The sequence below is a fragment of the Hermetia illucens genome, chromosome 5 (genome assembly GCF_905115235.1).
Source record: "Hermetia illucens chromosome 5, iHerIll2.2.curated.20191125, whole genome shotgun sequence".
NCBI lineage: Eukaryota > Metazoa > Arthropoda > Insecta > Diptera > Stratiomyidae > Hermetia > Hermetia illucens.
Genome location: NC_051853.1, coordinates 15,899,953 through 15,923,665, shown reverse-complemented (window position 1 = coordinate 15,923,665; position 23,713 = coordinate 15,899,953). Strand labels below are relative to the sequence as shown.

Here is a 23,713-nt window from a genome sequence, read left to right as displayed (position 1 = left end):
CCACGGTCAGGTCGCTCAGATGCTGAGACAGAAAAGCTAACATGCGCTTCCTGGCGAGGATACATGATCTAGGTCTGTTTTAATCAGTGTCTCCTCTGCTTTGAAAGAAAGTACAATGCTTGCTTTGGAGCCCTTTGATGGTTCGGCCTTCTTCGATTAAGGTCCCCTGTATTAATGCGACGTCGATGTCTTCTCCTAGGAGGAAGACCAGCAGATTAGCAACGAATTTATCTGTGGTACCCACAGCATGATCCGCCTGCGTAGAGGGCTCTTCTGTCTCTGTCGGACCAGCGATCTTCATCTCCCTCACTTAGCTATGTTTTCGCGGAATGGGAGACTTTGGCCTTTGCATTCCTGACCCCGAATCGCACTCTATAGTCCGCTTTTACCAGTGCCTCCAAGCGTACAAGCTTTTTGTGGAGCAGAAAAGATCGTCCTACGGTTTCCCGGAATGGGAGTGTTTCGCGTTTGCACTCCTGACCCCGAATCGTACTTTATAGTCCACTTTTTCAAGTGCCTCCAGGCGTTCTCAGTTTTTGTGGAATAGAAAAGGTCGGCCGTTTGTTGCTGTTTGCCTGTTTACAGAGGTTGCTTTGTTTCCGAGCTTTTGCGCACTCTGCTCCTTTTGTTTTATTGTTTGAGCTCATGTTGAGATCAATTGCGCTTGAAAGCAGTTGGCTTCGTCTTCTGCTGATTTCTCAGGCGCCTATTATTGTATTCTTCGACAATCACCTGATATTCCTCGGACTTCGCTACCTTTTTATCCTGCTCGTCGGTAATACTTGCCTCCTTATTCTTCGCAATTATGCTCACAACATTTATGGCCTTTTGGTACTGGCTCTCAGGCAAGTCAACGATGGACTGGCGCTTCTTCGCTGGCTTCCGATGCCCAACATTTTGCTTGTAGGGGACCCCTACGTCGACGGTTTCGAGTTAGGAGTACTGTGGCTGGTGCTCGCTGCTCCCAGTTTGATAACAGTGGTTGCCAAGTTGGAAACCGCTAGTCCGTCTGCTGCCTCGCCCCAGTAGGTCTCCGTTATTGGTAGAGCGACTGCACTACCCTCGACGGCTTCTATCTCCTGGCTTGTTGCCTGTAAGTTATCCTTCGATGATGGGCCTGGCATCACCGCCTCTTGCTCTTCTATCGTCCGTTTTTTATTTGGGTTGGATTAATGAATTGGTCGCACGAGTAATCCAGGAAAATGTCCACACTAGGTAGGCCGGCTACCAGGGTAAGAGTCTTATTTGAAACCAAATATACCTAAAGTACTAGAGACCAGGCTCTCCATTGGCCACACGCTCCTCAGCGTATGCTGTTCCACCTTGGCTTGGGGTCCCTTTAGCACTTTTTCCAGTGCAGAAGGATGATCTGCGGGCTGTAGCTTTGGTCCTGACCAGCATGTAATTCTCGTCCCCGTCACTTCTTATACTTTTGGCCCGTCCAAAGACGGTTTCTAACAGTTAGGTGAGAACTTGCCGAATTATGCAACCCTAACCTGAACCTCTAGAAAAGAAACCAATCAGAAACCGGAAACTTGGCGCTTCAGGTATGAGGGCCACGGTTCAGGATGGCTTCAACGGGACCAGTAGACATGGAGATGAGATAGTTTTAACATTTTCAAAGGAGGTCGCATTATTAGTTGTAGTCCTTGGAATCTAGATTGCACTCTTGAAACACTTCAACAAGTAACCCAAAAAATCTTGGATAATGCTATGTATCCTGCACAATTCGCCAATACAAATTAGCATCACTCCTGTCAGTGTTACGTATGGGCTGGCTGTATGGGATATATTGATAATTGGGATAAATTCAAGGACCCTTAACTCCTTCAAGCTTATAATTCTATTAACATTATTGCTTATCAATAAATCACACATAGATTTTCTAATCCACCGTAGCCAACAAGAGCCTCATCATAATTGCCTGAGCCTTTTTCATGTCCTCAGGAGCGCGCTCCAGAAAATCAGTCAAGGATTTACTACTGATTTTCTTGTCAAGCACGGTCACTCAAAGGATTTGGTCTGTTCTCATGAGTGCAATATTGTGTAGGGTTTTCGGTTAAAACTTTTCCCCGTTCAATATGAGGTAGGTGTGCCGAGACTCGGAGAAGGGCGCCCACTCTATAATTGTCCTTAAGTGGATACCACGCCCTCTAGGACCTTCAACATGACAGAGGTGAGGCTGATTTGTCGAAGGTCCTGGCCTGGCTGCTTTCAACTTACTTCCTCTTTTGTAGTCCAAAACTTGGGTGTTTAACCCAAAAAAGAGGAGTCCGTGGACTAAAAAAGAGGAAGTAAGTTGCTTCCCAAGTGGTCCGGTCCGTCACCAAGTCGGTGCAGACTGAGGTCTCTCAGCATCCTCAACAAAAAATGGTTATAAGGTCAGTAATTTTGGAAAATTTGACAAAAATCCAATAATAATAGATGAACGGAATATTTTGAATTGAAAGTATATGCGAGTGGGAAAACGTGAATAGGAAATTTCTCACCCAAGATGAACACAAAACCTTTATATCCGAAGCGTGCAGCTTCTGGTGTTCCTACTTGTTTACCCAATACAGGACTATCACTACCAATTCACTGCTGCATCCTTCAGGTCCATTCAGGTCCTTTCAGCTCGAATCTTCGAAGCGTGAACTTCCTTTTCAGTGGCTTCCCTCGAGTCTTGGCACATAGCAGGAATACAGACACCTTGTCATGACTATCTTCTGGCTTACTATAGATGACCGCCTAACAGGCTGCTTCCGAGGCACACAACTATGTGAATAGTGAATCTAGCGGGGCATTTGAATGGAATCCAGGTCTGGAAGCTCGGATTCATACCACCGCTATTCTGTCAAAATATATATTTGGGGGAAGGTCTTCCCAGCCAACATCTGATTGCCAAATCTTCTGCATGAGGATTTTCATTCCTATCGTGATTGGTCAATGGATCGTAGACCGCAGCAATATTTCAGTTTGACTGTATTTCACTTACTAGAATTTCAGGCCATCCATCACTGGATTGCATCGTAATCCTAGTGTGGCAATGATTGTTTCGCTTATTATTTCATGTCGTCCGACCTCCTTTCATTCGTCTCGAATTTCTTGTATCAACTTTGAATCATTCTCAGGTTGAACCCACCTGCTTTCAGGAGGTTAATTATTTGTTTAATTAAGATAGCTGCTTCCGCCTTTTGCTCAGCTCCGTTTAAAAAATCTTTCCTTTTTTGACTTCTCCGCAACACTAGGTAACCAATATCCTTCATCTATTGCCAGCTGATACAATGACCTGACAAAAAAGAATGTGGTAGGAGTTTTGCCATATGAAATTGCTGTAAGGACGAACTGCTGAACCGGCCTATTCTAGATTGGTCTAGAATAGGCAGCCGCTGGAAGTCCCAATGACATGGCTGCATGTTAATCATGCGAACCATCTCCTTGATATCCGATGAAAGTGCATATTTGTACTTCCTCCATCTCAACACATTCACAGTCAAGTCATCTTGCGGCTTGGGGCCTATATGGAGTCGGTCATTCAAACAGTTTCCAAATGACGTCTCCATCGAAGGATCAAACACTGATCGGACCTTGGTCGTGAGGACTGGTTGATGAGCAAGGTAGCACACATCCTTATCCTATCCTACGAAGGGACTCGTTGGTTTCATATCTCCTAAGTCGATGTATTCTTTCATCGCCCTGTGGTACGCTATCCACAGTACCTCGTCCTTATCAAGCCGCTTCTGAAACTGTTGAAAATGTATCATAGCCTTTTTTCTAGAGTTTTCTAGCGGGCTTATGCTAGAATTATCCTTGAATGGTAATGTAATAGTATATCTTTGATCTGCTTTACGACCAACTCGTTAGCAGAGGGCGTATCATTTGGAACTTCTTCCGAGTTGAAGAAACATTTTAAGACGACTTGAAACACTTCAACAAAAACCAAAAAATCTTCAATAATGCTATTCATCCTGCACAGTTTGCCAATACATATTAGCATCACTCCTGTCAGTATTACGTATGGGCTGGCAGTATGCCATCTTAATTGGGATTAATTGAAGGACCCTTAACTCCTTCAAGCTTATAATTCTATTAACATTATTGCTTCCCAATAAATCAACTGTACATTTTCTAATCCACCATAGCCAACAAGAGCCTCATCATAATTGCCTGAGCCTTTTTCATGTCCTCAGGAGCGTGCTCCAGAAAATCAGTCAAGGACTTACTACTGATTTTCTTGTCAAGCACGGTCACTCAAAGGATTTGGTCTGTTTTCATGAATGCAATATTGTGCAGGGTTTTCGGTTAAAACTTTTCCCGTTCAATATATTTATCCATCTATGCATAGACCGAGTGGATGTATAATATCCTTAGATTGAATGTCTATTATAAAACACTCGAGCGAACGGAGTCTGGCTTCAGTGAAACGGAAAGCAAAATAGGACTATGTATATCGAATTGGCTCCTCAGTGTAATTTTCTTATAGGTTTTGCCTCGTACGACAAAAGGGACAGGTATTGATTTCCTTTTGAGAAGGCACTACCATTCATTTTATGTACGTGGACACTTTCAGGATATTGAGGTATACAATAAGTATCGATTTTTATCGGGGGCTACTTTTTATGAAACAAGATGCGTACGTGCCACTTTGAAGAAGACATAGTGAATAAGGATATTTGGAACGTGTTTTGAGTACTCTTTAATGGAGTAATTAACCGATGAATGTAGTTTTTAATATATTTCCGGTATTTCCAGGAAAAGGACGAGTTTGGTGGAAAACCGGAAATAAATATTGTAATAGTTGGGGCGGATATAATAGCAGCAGTGAAGTCACTAGCACACGACTAACTTTATGGAGACATAGTATCCATGAACCCCTGAAGTATCGTCCCAGATCTACTGATATCATTTCAGTGTAGATCCTAAGTCATTCGTAGACATCCTGGATGATTTGACTAAGCTAACATCCTCGACAAGCCCTTGCTCTCCACCCCGTATTCTGAGTTAAATGGAAAAATAATGGTTTCGTTTTTCTTTGCCGTTTCAACAGCAGCCAACAAAGGAAGTCGTCCTAACATATTAAAAGAGTAATCCACTCAGCATCCCAGACTGATAAAGACGATCTGCATGTCCTTTACTTTTTTAAAAAAACAATACTCAGTCACAGTTCACTGCATGAGAAATAAAATGGAAAATTGAAAGAGGGATGATAACGTAAAGTGTACCCTTTAAATCTCACTTTGGGTCGAATGATGGCGTATACAGATAAGTGAGTTAGGCTCATTATCGTCAAAGTGGAAAGGACGAGTGTCAGGGATAATATGATAGTTTTATGTAATTGCAATGGTAATTGGTGAGAGCTATGGAGTAGTTTATGAAGAGTATATTTTTGGTCCCTACATGTATAAAGTGCTTTTATTTGGGGATTTTTGGGAATCTAACAGAACTCGTTATAGTCAATTATTGAACTCCTCTACGAAGCGTATTTAATCCAATGTTGCGAAAAAGTTAAAATAGAACTTTGAAATTCTAAAACTTTGTTAACAATAACACAAGTTCTACGAAACTTTCCATTATTTTTGTTTTGTATGGGTGGAGGTGAAAATCTTAAAAAGACGTGTGTGGGATTCTCACCCACTAAAACCACTCGCGGGACTACCGTGAAGTATTACTTCGCGAGGAGGGCTCTGATTTACACCAGCGCCACTAAGTCACGCATCCGTCGCGCCTTCCGACCTCGTTCCAGTTCCTTCAGCTTCTCCTGTACCCGAGTTACTGTTTCCCTTATCGCACTCGAGTTGGCTGCGGACCTCAGCATCTCCTCCACGAAATTTTGGGGTCTGATAACTGCATTGGGGGCATCGTTTAACTTCCTTCTTTCATTCGCAAATCTCAGACAGTGGAACATAAATGCTCCGGGTCCTCGTTTGTTCTGTTGCTGCCACCTCCTCTACAGCTCCTTCCTAGTGGCCTTCAGGAAGCCCACAGTCACCTCGGTCGGATTTACCCTCCTTCTCCGGTAGAGACAGTGTGCCTCATTCGCTAGAAGATCCAAGGAAATCATTCCCGCGATGACACACATTGCCTCACCTGATATCGTTCTATATGCACTGCACACCCTCAGCGGTGGCGGTTGGCCGGTATGACGAACTTACCCTTTTCTAGTTCGCTATGTTATTCAGTGCGCACGACAGGAGCCACGTATAGCAGGATGGGTTTCACCACTCCTGCGATAAGCAGCCGGCGGCTAGTTTTGGCCCTCTCATATTTTGCATGATCCTTGCCAGAGATGAACTACCTTTCTGATATAGATTTTGAAACGACCTCATGATTAGCAACGCGAATTTTGACGAAGTTGTTTTATCTGCGATTGATAATAAGGAAGTCAAATTTCACCATTTGGTGCCATGCTTTGATAAAATGAATGGTTTCATTTGGATACAGTTCCACGTCCTGGTGGTCTTTCGCAACTACTGTCACTGCTAGGTCGTCTGCAAAACCATTCAATGTTCCCTTCTTTGGCACGTGAAGGTCGAACACTCCTTCATGCATTATGTTTCACAGGAGGGGCCCCAGTACAGAGTCTTGGGGAACACCAGCTGTCACAATATATTCCTTCGGTCCGTCCTCCGTCTTGTACCAAAAAAGTCTCTCCGAAAGGTAACTCTCGATTATCCGAGCTAAGTAACCAGGGACACCCAGGGCGCCCTTAAACCAACCCCAGTTGGCTGAGTTAAAGGCTTTCCTGACATCTAGCGTTACCGCCGCGCACCACTTGCCAGCGGCCGATGCATCCCGGGCCAGGTCCACGACCGTTGCAATGGCATCAGCCGTTGACCGCGCTCTACGAAACCCATACTGCCGCTCCGATGGACCACCCGCTAGCTCGACGAAAGGAACCAGCCTGTTGTATATCACCCTCTTGGGGTGATTTTTGTCCATGAATTTTGTTCATTATGACCTTGTAACTAGCGCACCACAGGTTCTTATTTGCTTTGCATGCACAAATGCTTGTAGCAATTCCTCTTACTTTCCCGTATAGCCTTCTTAAAACTACTTCGAAGATCGCGGTATTTTTTCTCCGACCGGTGATGTTCTGGCTTCCCTCTGGCCCTTTGGCAAAGCCTTCTCGGTCGCAAACACGATGCTCTCAACAGCGAGATTTCTTGGTTCCACTAGTAGTTTGGTTTCCTATTCTAATGGAACTTGCATCGCGGCATTGTATGTTAGAGTCGCAGGCCTCAGTTATCCGTTGACATAACTGGCTCACTTTTTCCACTGCCATTTCCTTCGGGTCGTAGCCTCCTAAAGCCGCCAGGATTGTCTCTTCCTCGAAAGCTCCAGTAGACCACCCAGCTATCCTGTTTTTTCCGCTTCGGATGCTCACTCGATTGTCGCCTCTCACGTTCCACCACTCTCGCCAACGACGTACTGAGGTAGGTTAGATAAACGATTGAGCCTAGTCCTCGGCCTCGGAAGGTGGGCACGCATCCAACGTTGGCGAGTACAATGCTCAGTTCTGCGAAGGTTTCAAGCAAGATTTGGCCCCTAGTGTTCGTCATTCGACTTCCCCAGTCTAAAGCCCACGCGTTGAAATCGCCGGCAATGATTTTGGGGCTGCGGACTCTAGCGTTCAACATCAAGTCGCGTTTCCCGATGAGTCTTTCACCCACGTAGCACTATCGTAATTTAGTTACGGTTCACATATTACCGCCACGTCCACATTCAACTCTCGGATAGTTTGCGAGAGTAAGCCTTGAGCTGCCTCGCAATGTTTGAGGTTGATTTGTATCAACCTCATTTAGCCTTACGATCCAGCTCCCTCCTATATGCCGGGCGCTTGCCACTACCTGCAACGTGCCGGTCAATTACTCTCGTTCTCCATTTGCACAACATGCATTGTCCTGCTTGTTCCCTAAGTCGGCACACGACCCAACCTATTCTTACCTTCATCATCATCAACGGTGCAACAACCGGTATCCGGTGTAGGCCTCCCTTAATAAGAAACTCCAGACATCCCGGTTTTGCGCCGAGGTCCACCAATTCGATATCTCTAAAAGCTGTCTGGCGTCCTGACCTACGCCATCGCTCCATCTTAGGCAGAGTCTGCCTCGTCTTCTTTTTCCACCATAAATATTGCCCTCATAGACTTTCCGGGCTGGATCATCCTCATCCATACGGACTACGTGACTCGTCCACCGTAACATATTGAGTCGGATTTTATCCACAACCTGACGGTCATGGTATTGCACATAGATTTCGTCGTTATGTAGGCCACGGAATCGTCCATCCTCATGTAGGGAGCCAAAAATTCTTCGGAGGATTCTTCTCTCAAACGCGACCAAGAGTTCGCAATTTTTCTTGCTAAGAACCCAAGTCCATGATGTCGATATCGTCAGCATAGGCCAGTAGTTGGGTGGACTTAAAGAGGTTCATACCTCTTGCATTTACCTCAGCATCACGGATCACTCTCTCCAGGGGTTAAAGAGGACGCATGATAGGGCGTCGCCTTGTCGTAGACCGTTGTTGATGTTTAATGCTCTTGAGAGTGATCCTGCTGCTTTTATCTTGCCTCGCACATTGGTCAGGGTCAGCCTAGTCAGTCTTATTAATTTCGTCGGGATACCGAATTCTCTCATGGCTGTGTACAGTTTTATGTTATCATAGGCGGCTTTAAAGTCGATGAAAAGATAGTGCAACTGTTGTCCATATTCCAACAGTTTTTCCATCGCTTGCCGCACAAAGAAAATCTGATCTGTTGTTGATTTGCCTGGAGTGGAGCCTCTTTGGTATGGGCCAATGATGTTCTGGGCGTATGGGGCTATCCAGCCTAGCAAGATAGCGGAGAATATCTTGCAAATGGTATTCAGCAACGTGATACCTCTATAATTGCTGCACTGTGTGATATTTCCCTTTTGATGTATGAGACAGATAATTCCTCTTTGCCATTCGTCAGGCATTGATTCGCTCTCCCACACCTTGAGCACAAGTTGATGAACCACTTGGTGTAATTGGTCGCCTCCATGTATAACCAATTCGGCTGTAATTCCATCGGCTCCTGGCGACTTATGATTTTTAAGCCGATGAATTGCACGGAGTGTTTCTCCTATGCTTGGTGGTAGCAGTATTTGTCCGTCGTCTTCAGTTGGCGGGACCTCCCACTCGCCGACGTTCTGGTTGTTCAGTAGTTTATTAAAGTACTCAACCCATCGCTCCAATATGTCCATTCTGTCAGAAATCAGATTTCCCTCTTTGTCTCGGCAGGATGAGCATCGAGGTGTATAAGGCTTCATCCTGCTGACTTCTTGGTAAAACTTCCGCGCCTGATGCGGTTGCTCCCTGTATTTTTCTAGTTCACAGACTTTTTGGTTCTCCCAGGCTTCCTTTTCCGTCTGTGAAGTCGCTTCTCCGCTCGACGGAGTTCGTGATAAGTCTCTGCGCGTGCCCGCGTTCTTTGAGAATGCAACATTACTCGGTATGCGGCATTCTTCCGTTCCGTTGCTAGCTTACGTTGATCGTCAAACCAGCCGTTCCGACTCCTTTTGCGGCTGGGGCCAAGTATGTTTGTGGCCGTATCCATGATAGCGTTCTTCAGGTGATTGTGAAGATCATTTGTTGATGCTTCATCTCCAGGATCTCTGTTGACGGTTATTGCGGCACCATACCATTTCCCTCTTATAGGTGTCGCGAAGGGCTCTGCTGTGGATGGCTTCAGTGTAACCTCTCACCTGATTGTCAGAGGGGATTCTAGGTGGTGTTGTTATTCGAGCTCGGAGCACCATGCCAACGAGATAGTGATCCGAGTCTATATTGGCCCCCCTATATACCAGGTACTTCCAACAACCATTTCGTGTGACAGTGCTTTGAATTGAATGAATGATCCGCAGTCTGTTATCATTTGTATTTTGGTTTATGCTATGAGAGTCAACGTATCGCCTGAATGCGGGCTTCTTCTCTATTGGACTGTTAAAGTTCCCAAGTATGATTTTGATGTCATATCTGGGACAGGCTTCGAGAGTTCGTTCTACTGCCTGGTAGAAGGTATCCTTCTCCGACTCTGCAGTCTCCTCTGTAGGGGCGTGAACATTTATGAGGCTTATATTTCTAAATTTGCCTCGCAAACGCAGAGTGCATAGCTGCTTATGTTTTCAAAGCCGATAACAGCAGTTTTCATTTTTTGGATGACTAAGAAATCTACTCCGAGCACATGATTGACTGGATGGCCATTATAATATATGGTGTAGCGACTCTTCTCCAGGAAACCGGTCCTTGTCCATCGCATCTCCTGTAACGTTATTACATCAGCCCTATATTGGGACAGGGTATCGGCTAGCCGCTCAGCAGCTTCATATCTGTACAGGGAGTGCACGTTCCATGAGAGACTACGCAAATCGTTATTCTTTTATCATTGCTGGGTTCGTCGTTGTGTTTTCCTTCTAATCCGAGGCTCCTGTTGTGGCTTCGTAATTTCGATTTTCCGTGTAGGGTTGTCAGCCCTACCCAACCCTCAACCTGAAGGACCAGTTGGTACAATTTTTAGGTGCGGGAGACTCGCCTTCATCCTTCTCCGTCTGCAGCTTTTCGTTGACTATATTTGGTGAAAAAAAAATTACGCACCCCCTTTGGCATGTAGCCCCCACCTGAAATTCGACGTAAAAGAATGTAACTCACTGTATGCGGGAGCGTTCACAGTTCCCACCTTTCCGTCGAATTTGGTGTCAATCGCTATAACCGTCTCCGGGGACGGACCAACGGGGAGACAGCTGCAGAGAAGATTGTGGAAAATAAAGCCCCAGGCTTAGATGGCATTCCAAATAAAGGCCGTTAAAACAGTTCCGAAGTGCCTCAAACAAGGTTTTTTCCGGGAAAAGTGGAGGAAACAGAAGCTTGTGCTAATGTCGAAGCGAAATAAACCTTTGGGTGATCCTTCATTTTATAAGCCTATATGCCTATTAAATGGCGTCGGCAAACTTTTCGAACGAGTCATCTACAATAGACTTGTACCGGCTGCAGAAAAGGAGGGTGGCCTCTCAGCTCGGATTCCGAAAGACAAGATCTACTGTCAATGCGATCAGTACGGTGACAAAAATTGCTGAGGAAGCAGTAGAGCCAATAAATCTTGCGCGATAGTTACTCTCGACATGAAGAATGCTTTCAATACTGCAAAATGGAGCAAAATAATTGCAGGTTTAGCCAAATTGGACGCTCCCAAATACCTGGTGCGCATAGTCATCGAATTCCTTCGGGAGAGGCAATTATTTGACGATTCGGACGCCGGACCTAAGACATAGAACAACCTACGGGGTTCCACAAGGATTAGTCCTCGGTCCCCGCAGAACATAAAACCGAAGTACGTCGATAAAGATCAGAATTGGCGAACTCAATACATTCGCAACCCATGCTCAAATATCTAGGAGTCATGGTTGATCAAAGACTGAAATTCAAGCCTCATCTCGAGAATTGACAACCAAGACTTCCGTCGACTTTTTATCTCGAGAGTTGTCAGCTCCATCTTGTTTTATGCAGCTCCAGTCTGAGCATCGACACTAAAGCAAGAAGCAAATAAAAGGAAAATCGCAGCCCCATATCAATTGAATGGATTGTGAACGTTTTGTGCTTACCATACAACATCAGACGATCCAGCAAATGTGATAGCAGGCATGGTCCCCATCGGCGTTTTGGCGAACTAGTGCCGACGCCTCTATGATCCATCATATGCAATCACTGAATCCGACGATAGATACACGGTAAATATCACGAAATGAAGCTATTTTGGAGTGGTAAAAAAGATGGAATGATACAACCAAAGGACGCTGGACTTATGGAATTATTCCAGACATCTCAAAATGGATCACTCGAAGGCACGTTGAAGTTAGCTACCACCCTAGCTCAATTCCTAAGCGGACACGAAAGGTACCGTGCATACCTTTATCGCTTCGGGGGTGACAACTCCCCATATAGAAATACAACACAAAATGACAAACAGACATTGAGAAGGGTTCGGTGATTTCTGATTAACTAGCAACAATTTGAACGGTCAACATTTCATTTTACAAGTAAAGGTTCTTTATTCAGAAAAAATCTGTATAAAAACAATATATACTCAGTGAAAATTGGAAAACATCACTCGAAGCCTTCCTTAAGTTCCATTCTAGAACTTTAATGTACACCATATTGAAGAGTTTGGTGCAAATCGTACAATCATCAGCAAAGTTATAATAAGTCAAAATTGTCGTTTTTCGTCCACCAAAATATTCTTACATGAAAAAATCCACGTCACCTTTCATACCTGGAGCACCAAGCTTCGGATCCCTGGCTTGTTTATGATGAAAGACACTTTTGTAAAGCGCTCGTTACAGATTATAGTAGAATTAAGAGGTATTTACTTTATGAAGAATTTGTGTTTCCCCAAAACCTAATTGCTCAGAAACTTTTCCCCGAAAACTAATATTATAAATCTATAAAAGGATTATTTCGAATCTTTTATAACAGATACATGTGTGATGAAGCTGGATTATCTTTTACATCAGTCTAAACTTTGTGCTATCCCCTAAGAACTCGAAACCTTTTGAGCACCAGATTAATCTGATATTCGTCTTTGATAATGCTAACTACCCAAGATTTACTACTAGCACAATATCTTTCGAATATTTTCATCTAATTATTCTACTATCAATTCATTCGGAAGCGAACAACTTTGGTTCAGTGAACTTTTATCAGTAGTAAAAGATCTGAAGCGTCAATCATCTTGAAATATTCAATGGGTTAATGATTATGAGTACAAGCACACAACACCGTCGTCTGTTGGGGAAAAGCATGGAAAATGATTCCAACCATTTTCCTTTCACTTTCCTATTGAAGTCTTAGTTCCAAGCCAACTCCATCCATCCGTTGAGAGTCTCATGCTCCAATTACTATCATCAGTGAGCATAGCGTCACTAGTGTGCATCGTGAATTTACAGGAGCTCCAGACGACAGAGTTAGATACAAAGTATCGATTCGACTTTAAGCTATTCCGGATCTTTAATGCAGAGCATAGAGGACACATGTGGCTTGTATTCTCCAAATTGCATTTGAATTTATTTGAGAGAATGCCAATGAGAGATGGGTCCAATTCCAATTTAGGCTAGTTATGTTTGAGCTTGGAACAGATGAGTGAATCTGGAAGGAGTGAACTAAATTGTAGATAACAATTAATTACTTCCTCTAAATGAACAAATAATTTGAATATCTTTTGTGGGACCCCGACTTGAATCCAGTCAGCCCAGGTCATTTGATAAGCAAAACAACGACATGAGAACGATAAATCAAAACTAAGTCCGTCCCAATAGGACCACTCGAAAGAAAGTTAACTACAAGATGTCATCTTGATTTGAGCCGGGTCGCCCAGTCCATCATTTGCGATCCCAATTTGAAATATCTGCAATTTAACAACGACATGGACGTCGATGTAACATGGTTTTGCTCTGATAGACTCACCAGATCTAGGTACGTACCAACTTCTTCGGGACCTGATTTATGTGCTTGGGTGCCGGAAACGGTTGTCTACCATCTTGCCCCGAGCATACTAACAGCTTACTGGCATCGGCGAACGTAAGGGCAAACCAAAACAATGGGCATTCTTTCAAGTTATTACAGTTTAAATTTATAAGATTCACGACATGCCTTCCAGATAAAAGATAGAAGCAGTTTTCTAACCACATGCAATTATTTTCCTCTATCCAAAGGTTCACCCCAGCCAAGTTATCGATGGCTCAAAGACGGAGTTCCAGTTGGAGATTTCTCAAGTAGTCAGTACTATCGGATACACAACACAAGGCGGGAAGATGCCGGCAACTATCAGTGCATTGCAAAGAACGACGCTGGAACAATCTTCAGTGAAAAAATTGATGTGGTGGTTGCATGTAAGTATCTTTATCTGCTTAACAATTGATGAATAATAATATATGTTGGATTACGGTGAAGGGAAATATTTAGGGCCATTGTTGATCGTTCTTCAGTGGAAATGGAATGATGGAGAAGCACTTGATATTGACTAGGAAATGATTTTATTATTTTAAAGTTCTGCGGTTATCACAATTTGGGTACCACATTTTCATAGAAGTTAAGTTGAATTTAGTGCTTACTAGCCCTGGGTCTTCAAGACTTCGGTAAAGGTTGAATTTTCAACCCCATTATCGGAAGGAAATGAAGAGTCTTTTATAGGAAAGGGAGAGGTGTCCCATCTTCAGCTCCGTTAAAAACTTGAAAACTCCTTATGATCACTCGACACCCGTTAAAAAGTTGTAGTCCCTCGTAATGGAGACGATGGGACAGATCTGCAGAAGGAAGAGGAATCTCTTTTCTTTCTAATCCCATTAAAAAATTTCGGCGGTCAATACTCCTTAAAAAGTGACGGAGAAAGGATGGTATGAAAGGAGGATTAGGGAGTCCCCTCTTTCAAACCCTGTTGAAGTATTGGAGCGATGGGGGTATGTTGATATTATCATAATAAAGTTTGATTTCCCATCCCCGCCCCCGGAGGTAAAGACGGCATACAAAGGGCCTTTCTATCCCCACTAAAACTCGTAACAGAGCCTAACTCTTAAAAACTTATGGGCACCCCTTGTCCCTCCACATCCTCCTGAACGCGAGCGGATGCATCATAATCTTTCAACGGGGGCTGATTGCTGCATCTCCAAGAGTGGCACTTTACTATCATGGTATCAAAATACTCCCCGTTTGAAGCACCATGGCATTTTAAGAGGACGTGACTCCCCCGACTTTTTAACGAAGTTTGAGCGAGGATCTCCTGCTTCTACCTTCATTTCCTTCTTTTTCCCTGCAGAGATGAGGTTCAAAGTTAGACCCTATCGTTACGACGGCAAAATAACCCGACTTTCGAGCGCCATAACTTTTAAGAGAGAGAGAATATTTTTCCCTCCCTCCTACACAACTTTTTCATCCTCCATCTCTCCCCCACAGGGTAGGGCTAGAAGCTCAAACTTTACCACGATGATGTAAATAAAACTCCACTTTGAGGGCCATTACTTTTTAAGGGAAGTGATTTTCACTACTTCTCTTCGGGGTTGAAGAGGGCGACCACTTCCATACAGTTCCACGTTCTGGAAGTGTTTCGCAACTACTACCACTGCCAGGCCGTCTTTTGACACGCGAAGGCCGAGCACTCCGTTATACATTATGTGCAGAACACCTGCTGCCACAACATACTCTTTCGGCCGGTTATCGGTCTCGTACCGAAGTAGTCGCTCTGAGAGGTAATTCTCGATTATCCGAGCTAGGTGGCCAGGGACACTCATTTTAGCCGGGTGCCTTTAATAACCCCATTTAGCTGGGTTAAAGGCGTACCTGACATCCAGCGTCATCACCGCGCAGTACTTACGAGATGGTAATGCCTCCTGAACCAGGTTGCTATTGCATTGAGAGTGGATCGTGTTCTACGAAACAAACGTTGCGGGCACGTCGCTTGGGGTGATTTTTGCCCACGAATCTTGTTCACTATAACTTTGTATGGGTTCGTATTTGCGTCAAGTATAACTGCTTGTAGCAATTCTGCTTACTATCCCGTATAGCCTTTTTATGGCTACTTCAAAAGTGACGGTATTCTTTCTCCGACTGCCGGTGTTCTCGCTTCCCTCTTCTCCTTTGGTAAAGCATCCTCGCTCGCAGACAGGATGCTCCACCAGTAGTTTGGTTTCCTACTGTGGTGGAACTTGCGTCGGGGCATTGTAGAGTCATATGCCTCAGTTACCCGCTGGCATACATAGCTGGCTCACTTTTTCCAGCGCCGTCCTAATGTCGCCAGGAAAGTTTTTTCCTCGAAAGCTCCAGTAGACCACCCAGCTATCCTGGTTTTTCCGCTTCTGTTGCTTACTCGACCGTCGCTTCCTCCGTTCTTGATGTTGAGAAAGATGGCTTGGTGGTCACTGTTGGTGTAGTGTTCATTCACTCGCCAGATTATCTCTCTCATCAGTGAGGCACTGAATTAAGTCAGATCGATGATTGAGCCTTGCCCTCGCCCTCATCCAGCACTGGCTAGTATAATACAATGTCCAGCTTCTTGAAAGTTTCAAGCAGGATTTGGCCCATGGTGTTCGTCGCTTGACTTCCCCAGCTTAAGTCCTAGGCGTTGAAATGTTGCACTAGGAGGAGCATAACAGTTGTAGATATACACGTCGTTCGCTTTTACCCTTACAAAACCGGCTCCTGGGAATGCCATAGTTTCTTGAATGGCTTGCCGTTCGCATGCCCAAGCGAGATAAAGAGAATGAAGAAGACGTATAGAGGTACACAGACTGCTATCATTAGCTTGCCCGTTAAATCTGATTACTGTGGGCAAAGTAAAAATAGCCTAGATCGTGTACCGACTTAGAGAGCAAATATCTCTCAAGGGATACCTCAATTTCGGTCACTTTCCAGCACCGTATATCGTATCGTGCTCACTAGATATGTCGAGAAGGAAGTTTTGTAATCCTAATTAGCCATTCGGTAGAAAAGGGAGTCCACCCACAACCCTACACAGTGCACCTTACCACACTAATTTACCAATTTCAGTCCGCATGACCCAAAAATTTGGTTCAAACTAGTGGAGGAAAAGCCATCGCAGTGCTATCACCGCGGTATGTTAGCGCACTTGCGCAAACAACTAATAAAGCGGTTGTGTACCAGTGAGAGGGAGAAAACGGGACAATTCACAGAGGTATTTCCATGGGTGACAAGAAACCTTCACCGTTTTTTCACCGCCTGCAAAGTCTCCACGGCGCCGCTTGTACACAGTTTATGGGTAAGGCGCCTATTATTTGCTCTTCGACCGATTATGATGACACTAGATAGCCAGCCACTACAAACCGTCGCTAGCTTAGCTGACAGAATCGTTACTCGTTCGTCAAAGTCAGATATACCAACGAATATCAATCCAACTCAGAGAACCGCGAGCGGAGACACGCAGATTCAGATAGAAATGTTAGCGTTCACGGTCCAGATGGCGTTCGCAGTGCAGGTCCAAAAATTTTCGTTCTCAGGGAACCACTGGAGGTGTAATTCTAGAGCTACTTTCTTACGCGAAGGCCACCGACACGAAAGTGCATCCAATCCTGAACCAACACCAGGAAACCTTAGTGGCAATGCCTGCTCCCGATAGAGATATTCCAAAATTCGTTCAAGCTCCCGATCAACAACCTGCAGTTGTCGAACCCAACAAAATGTAATAGGAAAATTCGATTTTCTGATTATTACCAGGCAGGATTTCAGTAATTTCATACACCACCAACAGTTTTACAATAATAAAACCACAACTTCACAAGAGAATCAGTTTGATTTTGGTGCTAAGACGTACTTTCTTTCAAAAAAGATAGTAGATGCTATCAAATGCACCTCGCGACTTACGGATAGTGAGCTGAAAATGAGAATTGAATAAGAATTTGATCAGTTTTGAGTTTCAACGGGAAAGCTCCCTTATTGATGGATTTAGAAGGAAAGCATCTAGATTTGCTGCGAAAAATGCAGACATACGTTTTTGCCTCGGTAATGTTGAAACCCCAGTTGTCGTGGTTTTTGCGAAGGCCTACCAAACATTTCTCGATGGCTTTCACCGCCTTGTTGGGATTGAAGTTCGAAGAGAAAATAAGCGTGTCATTGACAGATTGGATCAGGTCAGTAGTGATGTCAGGAGGCCGTACGTCAACCGCGAAAAGATTATATATGATTGGACCGAGAACAGATCCTTGCAGTACTCCCGAGGTTACTACCAATAGATCGAAAATACCATTACCTATGCAATCGAGATTATAATCGTGTTTTTTCGAGGATCAGGTCAAAGGTTTCTGCAAGGACTTTCGCTTTTCTAACATCACTGCAGATAGGTTCCCCGTTCTTTGTGAGAATGAAGTTGCGGGATTTGTCTTCCCCTGTGACATATTTATGTGTTGAAAGATCTTTGACCCTTGTTTAACATTTGTTAGTTTGGGGATGAACTCTCTGTTTGATTTGCGCGTCTTACTGGTGAATCCTACAAGACCATCCCAAGGAAATTTGGCGTATAAGGATCTTGGATCCATCTAAGCAGCGTTCCCCATTATAATTGACTGACGTATCACCTCTGCATGTGCCAAGAGAGTTTATGCATTTAATAAAAACTGCAAGAAAAAGGCTTCTTATCATTAAGGTCTCTGGTAAGACTATAAGTTGTGATAAACTCGGAAAATTTTTGATTTATTGTGACATTCTACCGTTCATACCACCTTGTATTATCGTACCAGCGTGAGCAAGCTTGCCTTTCAGTATAGTACCATATCCAACTGTTTCTCATCAAGATTAACTGGATCTTTAGCTAAAGACCACCTCTGGCGTATTCTCTCTAGAAGTATTTTTATTTGCGGCTCTGTTAGAACGCCCCTCTTGGTTTTCCGGATCCTCATTATTATACTGAGTAAAGATTTGGTTATGTTCCTCCCACCGCCCCGGTCTTCTGCTGTGGGTCTTCCAGATTCTGATTTCACCACTTTCTGAACTGGGTTTTATCTGTAGTGTATTTCTGCGAATGCATTTATGTCCTAAGAGTGAGAGCTTGCCGTAGCAAACGCGGTTCGAGTGGTAGAGAAGGTAAGTTTGATTACCGTTCCTTTGTAACGAAGGGTAGGTTCAGTGGTCCTCTTTTTTATTATTAAATCGTGTCTAATAATATGATGATCGGATTGAGTCACAAGCCTCGGAGAAATGCTAGGGCGTCCACCTCAGTCGACGCGGCAGGACGGGCCCCGGTCCTGTCGAGAAATGGGCAAGGGTTCTTGACGCATGGACGGCGTCAGGACGTAAGCAAGTTAGTCCGCACACAACGAACAAAACAAATACGTGTCTGCACGCTAAATGTTGGTACCCTAACTGGAAAGACGGAGGAACTCGCAAGAGCCCTTCGGAAAAGGCGCATTGACATCTGCGCTCTGCAAGAAACCCGATGATCTGGTGCCAAAAGCTGCGATTGAACGCGAACGCGGTAAAAATGGCTACAAACTTCTCTATTTTGGTAACCCACACACTCAATATGGTGTTGGCATTGCCATCTCAGAGGGTTTCCGTGATGCCATTAAAGAAGTTGAACGATTTGATGATCGGCTGATGAAGCTCACCATTATATCAGCTGATCGCACTATTCACTTCTTCACCGCGTATGCACCACAGACAGGTCGACCTGATGCCGAGAAAGATGCCTTCTGGCAACTTCTCGATGAAAAGACTTGTCACGTGCCTGCTGACGATTACATAATCATTGCCGGCGACCTTAATGGTCACGTGGGTGAAAAGGCAGACGGTAACAGGTGCCATGGGGGAAAGGGGTTCGGAGCGCGCAATGAAGGTGGCGAGCGTATAATCGATTTTGCGGACACCCATGACCTTGTACTTATGAATACATGGTTCATCAAACGATTGTCTCATCTTCCCACATTTTATAGTGGGAACAATAAAACGCAAATCGACTATATTCTCATAAGACGCCAACACTTTACCACTGTCACTGATTGCAAAGTCGTTCCCTATGAGACCATCGCACCTCAACATCGGCCGTTGATTGCCGTCCTGCGAATTAAGCCACCGATAAAACAGCGTGAGGAACGCACTGGCCCGCCGCGCATTAAATGGTGGCGATTTGGTGAGAAAGAAGTAGAAACGGTCTCACTCATACAATTGCGAACCATTACGACTGTGGAAGAATCATGGAACCAAATGAAAGACACGATCCACAAAGCGGCCTCTGCAACCCTCGGGGTCACCAAGCCGGGTAAGCGGTACATCAACCGAGATACTTGGCTTTGCAATGATGATGTTGAAATGAAGGTCCGTGAAAAGAAACGCCTCTACCACAAATTTCTCGACGATAAAACACCTGCTAATTGGCAAATTTATAAGAATGCCAAACGGGAAGCAAAGAAAGCGGTCGCTGTCACCCGAGCAAACCATTTCAAAAATCTTTACGATAAACTGGACACTCGGGATGGCGAAAGAGATCTGTATCGACTTGCTAAAAGCCGTGATGAACGCACACAGGATATCGAACATTTCTGTTGTGTTAATGACAAGAACGGTACTTTGCTTGCCAACCATCGAGCCGCAACGGATAGATGGCGAGAATACTTCGAGCAGATTTCAACTGAAGAATTTGCTCATCCTCCACTTCCACAATCATTGCCGACATTTGGAGCAGTTCCACCAGTCAGCGCAACTGAAGTCGAGGAGGCAATAAAAGAAATGAAATCGGGGAAAGCAACAGGACCTGACGACATCGCATCTGAGCTCTGGAAAGCGAAGAGCTGCGACCCAACACTGTGGCTCAGTGAATTCTTTAACCAGGTTATTCAGGAAGGAAGAACACCATCTGACTGGCAAGAAAGTACCACTGTTCCAATATGGAAAAAGAAAGGTAGCCCAGCAGAATGTTCAAATTACCGTCCGATCCGGTTACTTTCCCATACCATGAAGATTTTTGAACGCATTCTTGACAACCGTATTCGCGAAATCGTTGAAATAACCGTGAATCAAGCCGGATTTGTCAAGAACTGCGGAACTACTGACGCAATACACGCTGCGCGGTTACTCATGGAGAAACACCGTGAGAAGCATCGCCCTCTTTACATTGCCTTTCTGGATCTAGAGAAAGCGTTTGACCGTGTACCACACGAACTCATCTGGTATGCTTTACGACAACACTTCGTGCCAGAAGAACTCGTGCACTGGGTTCAATGGCACTACCACGATCCGAAAAGTAAAGTTCGAAGTATGGCGGGTGTATCAAAACCGCTTCGTGTCTCTGTTGGTGTTCATCAAGGAAGTGCCCTCTCACCACTCCTCTTTGTCCTTGTTATGGACATCGTCACACGGGATATCCAACGTCCAGCGCCCTACACACTGCTTTATGCAGATGATGTTTTCCTAGCATCTGATAGCAAAAATGATCTCGAGCAGCTTGTTCAAAAATGGAATGATCGCCTCATGCAACACGGTCTCAGATTGAATTTAAACAAAACTGAATTTTTGACGACCGATCCCCATGAAACAGGTACAATCACTGTCAGCGGCAGTGATCTGCCCAGAACTGAGCGATTTAAATACCTCGGGTCAACGCTATCAGCCAATGGAGAACTGCGTTATGAAATTGCTTCACGCATTAACACAACCTGGATGAAGTGGCGTTCCACAACTGGTGTCCTTTGTGATCGACGTATCAACGAACATCTCAAATCTAAAATTTACCGCAATTTACCGCAATGTCGTCTGTCCAGTTGCTCTCTATGGTTCTGAGTGTTGGCCGACCATAAAAGACAATGAACGGCGTCTTGCGGTAATGGAGACGAAGATGCTACGTTGGACTAGTGGCGTCACACGTTTAGATCACATCCGAAATGAGGATATCCGCGATCGTTATGGGGTTGCACCGATCGTGGAAAAGTTGCGAGAGAGGCGTCTTCGATGGTATGGTCACGCAGTTCGTGCAAATGAGAATTCACTTGCCAAGATTGGTCTGAACATCGAAGTCGATGGTAAACGACCAAAAGGCAGACCTAAGCAACGGTGGCTTGATACGCTGGATGGCGATTTGCAAGTCTCGAGATTGCACTCAGATCAGGCATTCGATAGAGCCAAATGGCGAAGCCGATCACGACGAGCCGACCCCGCTTGTGAACGGGACAAAGGCTGAAGAAAAAGAAGAAGAAGAAAAAGAAGTCTAATAATATATTGATGAAGGTACTCACCAAACTTGTTGTTTCTGTTTCTGGTGTTGTTTGGTATTTCTTGGTGTTGTTCAAGCTTCATGATTGCCCAGATGTTGTGTTATTCCCAATGGCTGGTCAGGTCCTCCAGTTCCATCGGGGTTAACACGACTGGGCTCCCTGGGCCGTCAGCATCTAAGATGTTTTTTTCTTCTATTTTTCTACCATTACAGTCATCTTCAGATGGGCTAGTACTTTCCTGTAAGTTTCCTCAGGTGTTATTGATCCGCCGAGTCTTATCAACGGAACATTTTCTCTTCTCGGTTGTTTAAGGAGTTTTGATTCTGGTCTTCCCTTTTTCCCTTCGTTCTGACCTTCCTCATCCATGTCTATTCTTCGGAGAATAGAGTCGCATTGTCCACGTATAATTGCCCTCTTTCGCCTTTAGGCTCCAGATAGCTTCTTCCGAGATGCGGTTTGTCTATCCATTCATAGATATATCTGCAAAGTTTGGTTGTTGCGCATAAGTTTGCAGGTTTAGCTTGGCACCGGGAAAATTGGCTTCTCGTGTCGATTTCTTGATGTTGCTCCAGTTCTTTGTTGTCTATTTTCTTTTTTTTATTTTTATTATCTTGAGCTGGGGGTTTTCAAATACCGCTTGGGTTTAAAGTACCTCGTGATTTCTCAGGAGATAGCCCCTGCTAAGGAGAGATTTCTTTTAAATGTTCCAATAAATCTACCATATTCTTCAAAGGAAGGGTATCTAATAGGTGTTTCTATAAAATCTAATGAATATTTCGGGAAGATGGTTCTCAAAAATTCATTGGAAAATCTGCATGACGATTTGATTGTGACCTTTCTCAATTTAGTCTCTTATTCTAATCTCCTTTCTTCAAACCCTTGTTATTAGCTGAACGATATCTCTTTATTCCCACGGAACAAAGCAAATGTTAATATATGTGGGCTTTTATGTAGATTACCAGTCTCATGATATCAATTAACTGGAATTAAAAATAAGACATCAGTGAATCTTGTGCTGTTAACTTAATAACTCTCAGCGAATTTATATCAATCAGGTCAGACTCAGGCATTGTGAGAGATTCCTTGAAACAAAGAGATGAATAATTCAGCTTCATTGTCATCAATTATTGGAAACAATCACAGTTCAAAGCCTTCTGCGAGAAAGAGTTTGAGGACAGTAGGCAATCATAATTAAAGCGCTTTTATATCGAATTGGAGAGATTTGTTTTAATATTGAAAAAAAAAGTTCTTTCAAATAAACCTTGCGTATGCAAATAGAATAGTTAAATTTTTTGAAGGCCGTTTTGAATTAATTCGCAATTTACACGAAAATGGTTGAAAGTATTGTCATGGGGGTGGGTTGATTTGGGGCCAATGAAATTTCATTTATATGGTGAATAGTATGATTTTGCGTTGAGGGATCTCAGAACATGTTGTTGGTTTTATTTCAAAGACAATCATATGAACAAAATATGATGATACTTATGCTTTTAGACTTTAAAAACTCGAAGTCTTCTTCTGGTTGAGTTGGGCGTTTTCCCATTTTTTTCGAACTATGTAACAATATAGCAAACAATATAGAAAAATGTGGTACGAATCCTACCACAGTTGAGAAGAAATTCACTGTGGGCAACATTATATTCTCTATCGCAACATAGATCTCAAGTCATTTTAAAGTGAAATATTTTCTGGTCTTATACGATCCCAACACGTTACGCTTAAAAAAAGTGAAGCTGAATTTTCGGAAAGTACCCATCGTCTACATTTCCGAGCCTGGCTAACATAGGGTCAAGAAAGCGCGAATCTGTTGGTGTGAAGTTGCACTTAAACGCTGACGGCCTTTCATAGTCAACTTTCATCACCTCTTTTATTTTTGAGGTAGCTCTGGCTTTGTGGTTAACCATTGTCAACTCGGTTGGTGGTTTTGAACATTTTCTACAGCTTTCTAGTTCCGTTTTCTAAGGAGGAAACCATTTTCTTCAACGCACGGTTCATTTAGCCTGAGTCGCTCC

The 23,713-nt window shown here is 44.0% G+C and overlaps 1 protein-coding gene across 11 annotated transcripts in view; it reads left to right on the top strand.

The window, feature by feature from the left end:
• The window catches only part of LOC119656708 (protein sidekick), a 475,605-nt gene that overhangs the window by 363,263 nt on the left and 88,629 nt on the right, over window positions 1–23,713 (top strand). For all 11 annotated transcript variants that reach the window (XM_038063218.1, XM_038063229.1, XM_038063228.1 and 8 more), the window contains exon 3: window positions 13,707–13,883. In XM_038063218.1, the coding sequence (XP_037919146.1) occupies window positions 13,707–13,883 (177 nt within the window). The remainder of the gene's footprint in view (window positions 1–13,706; window positions 13,884–23,713) is intronic.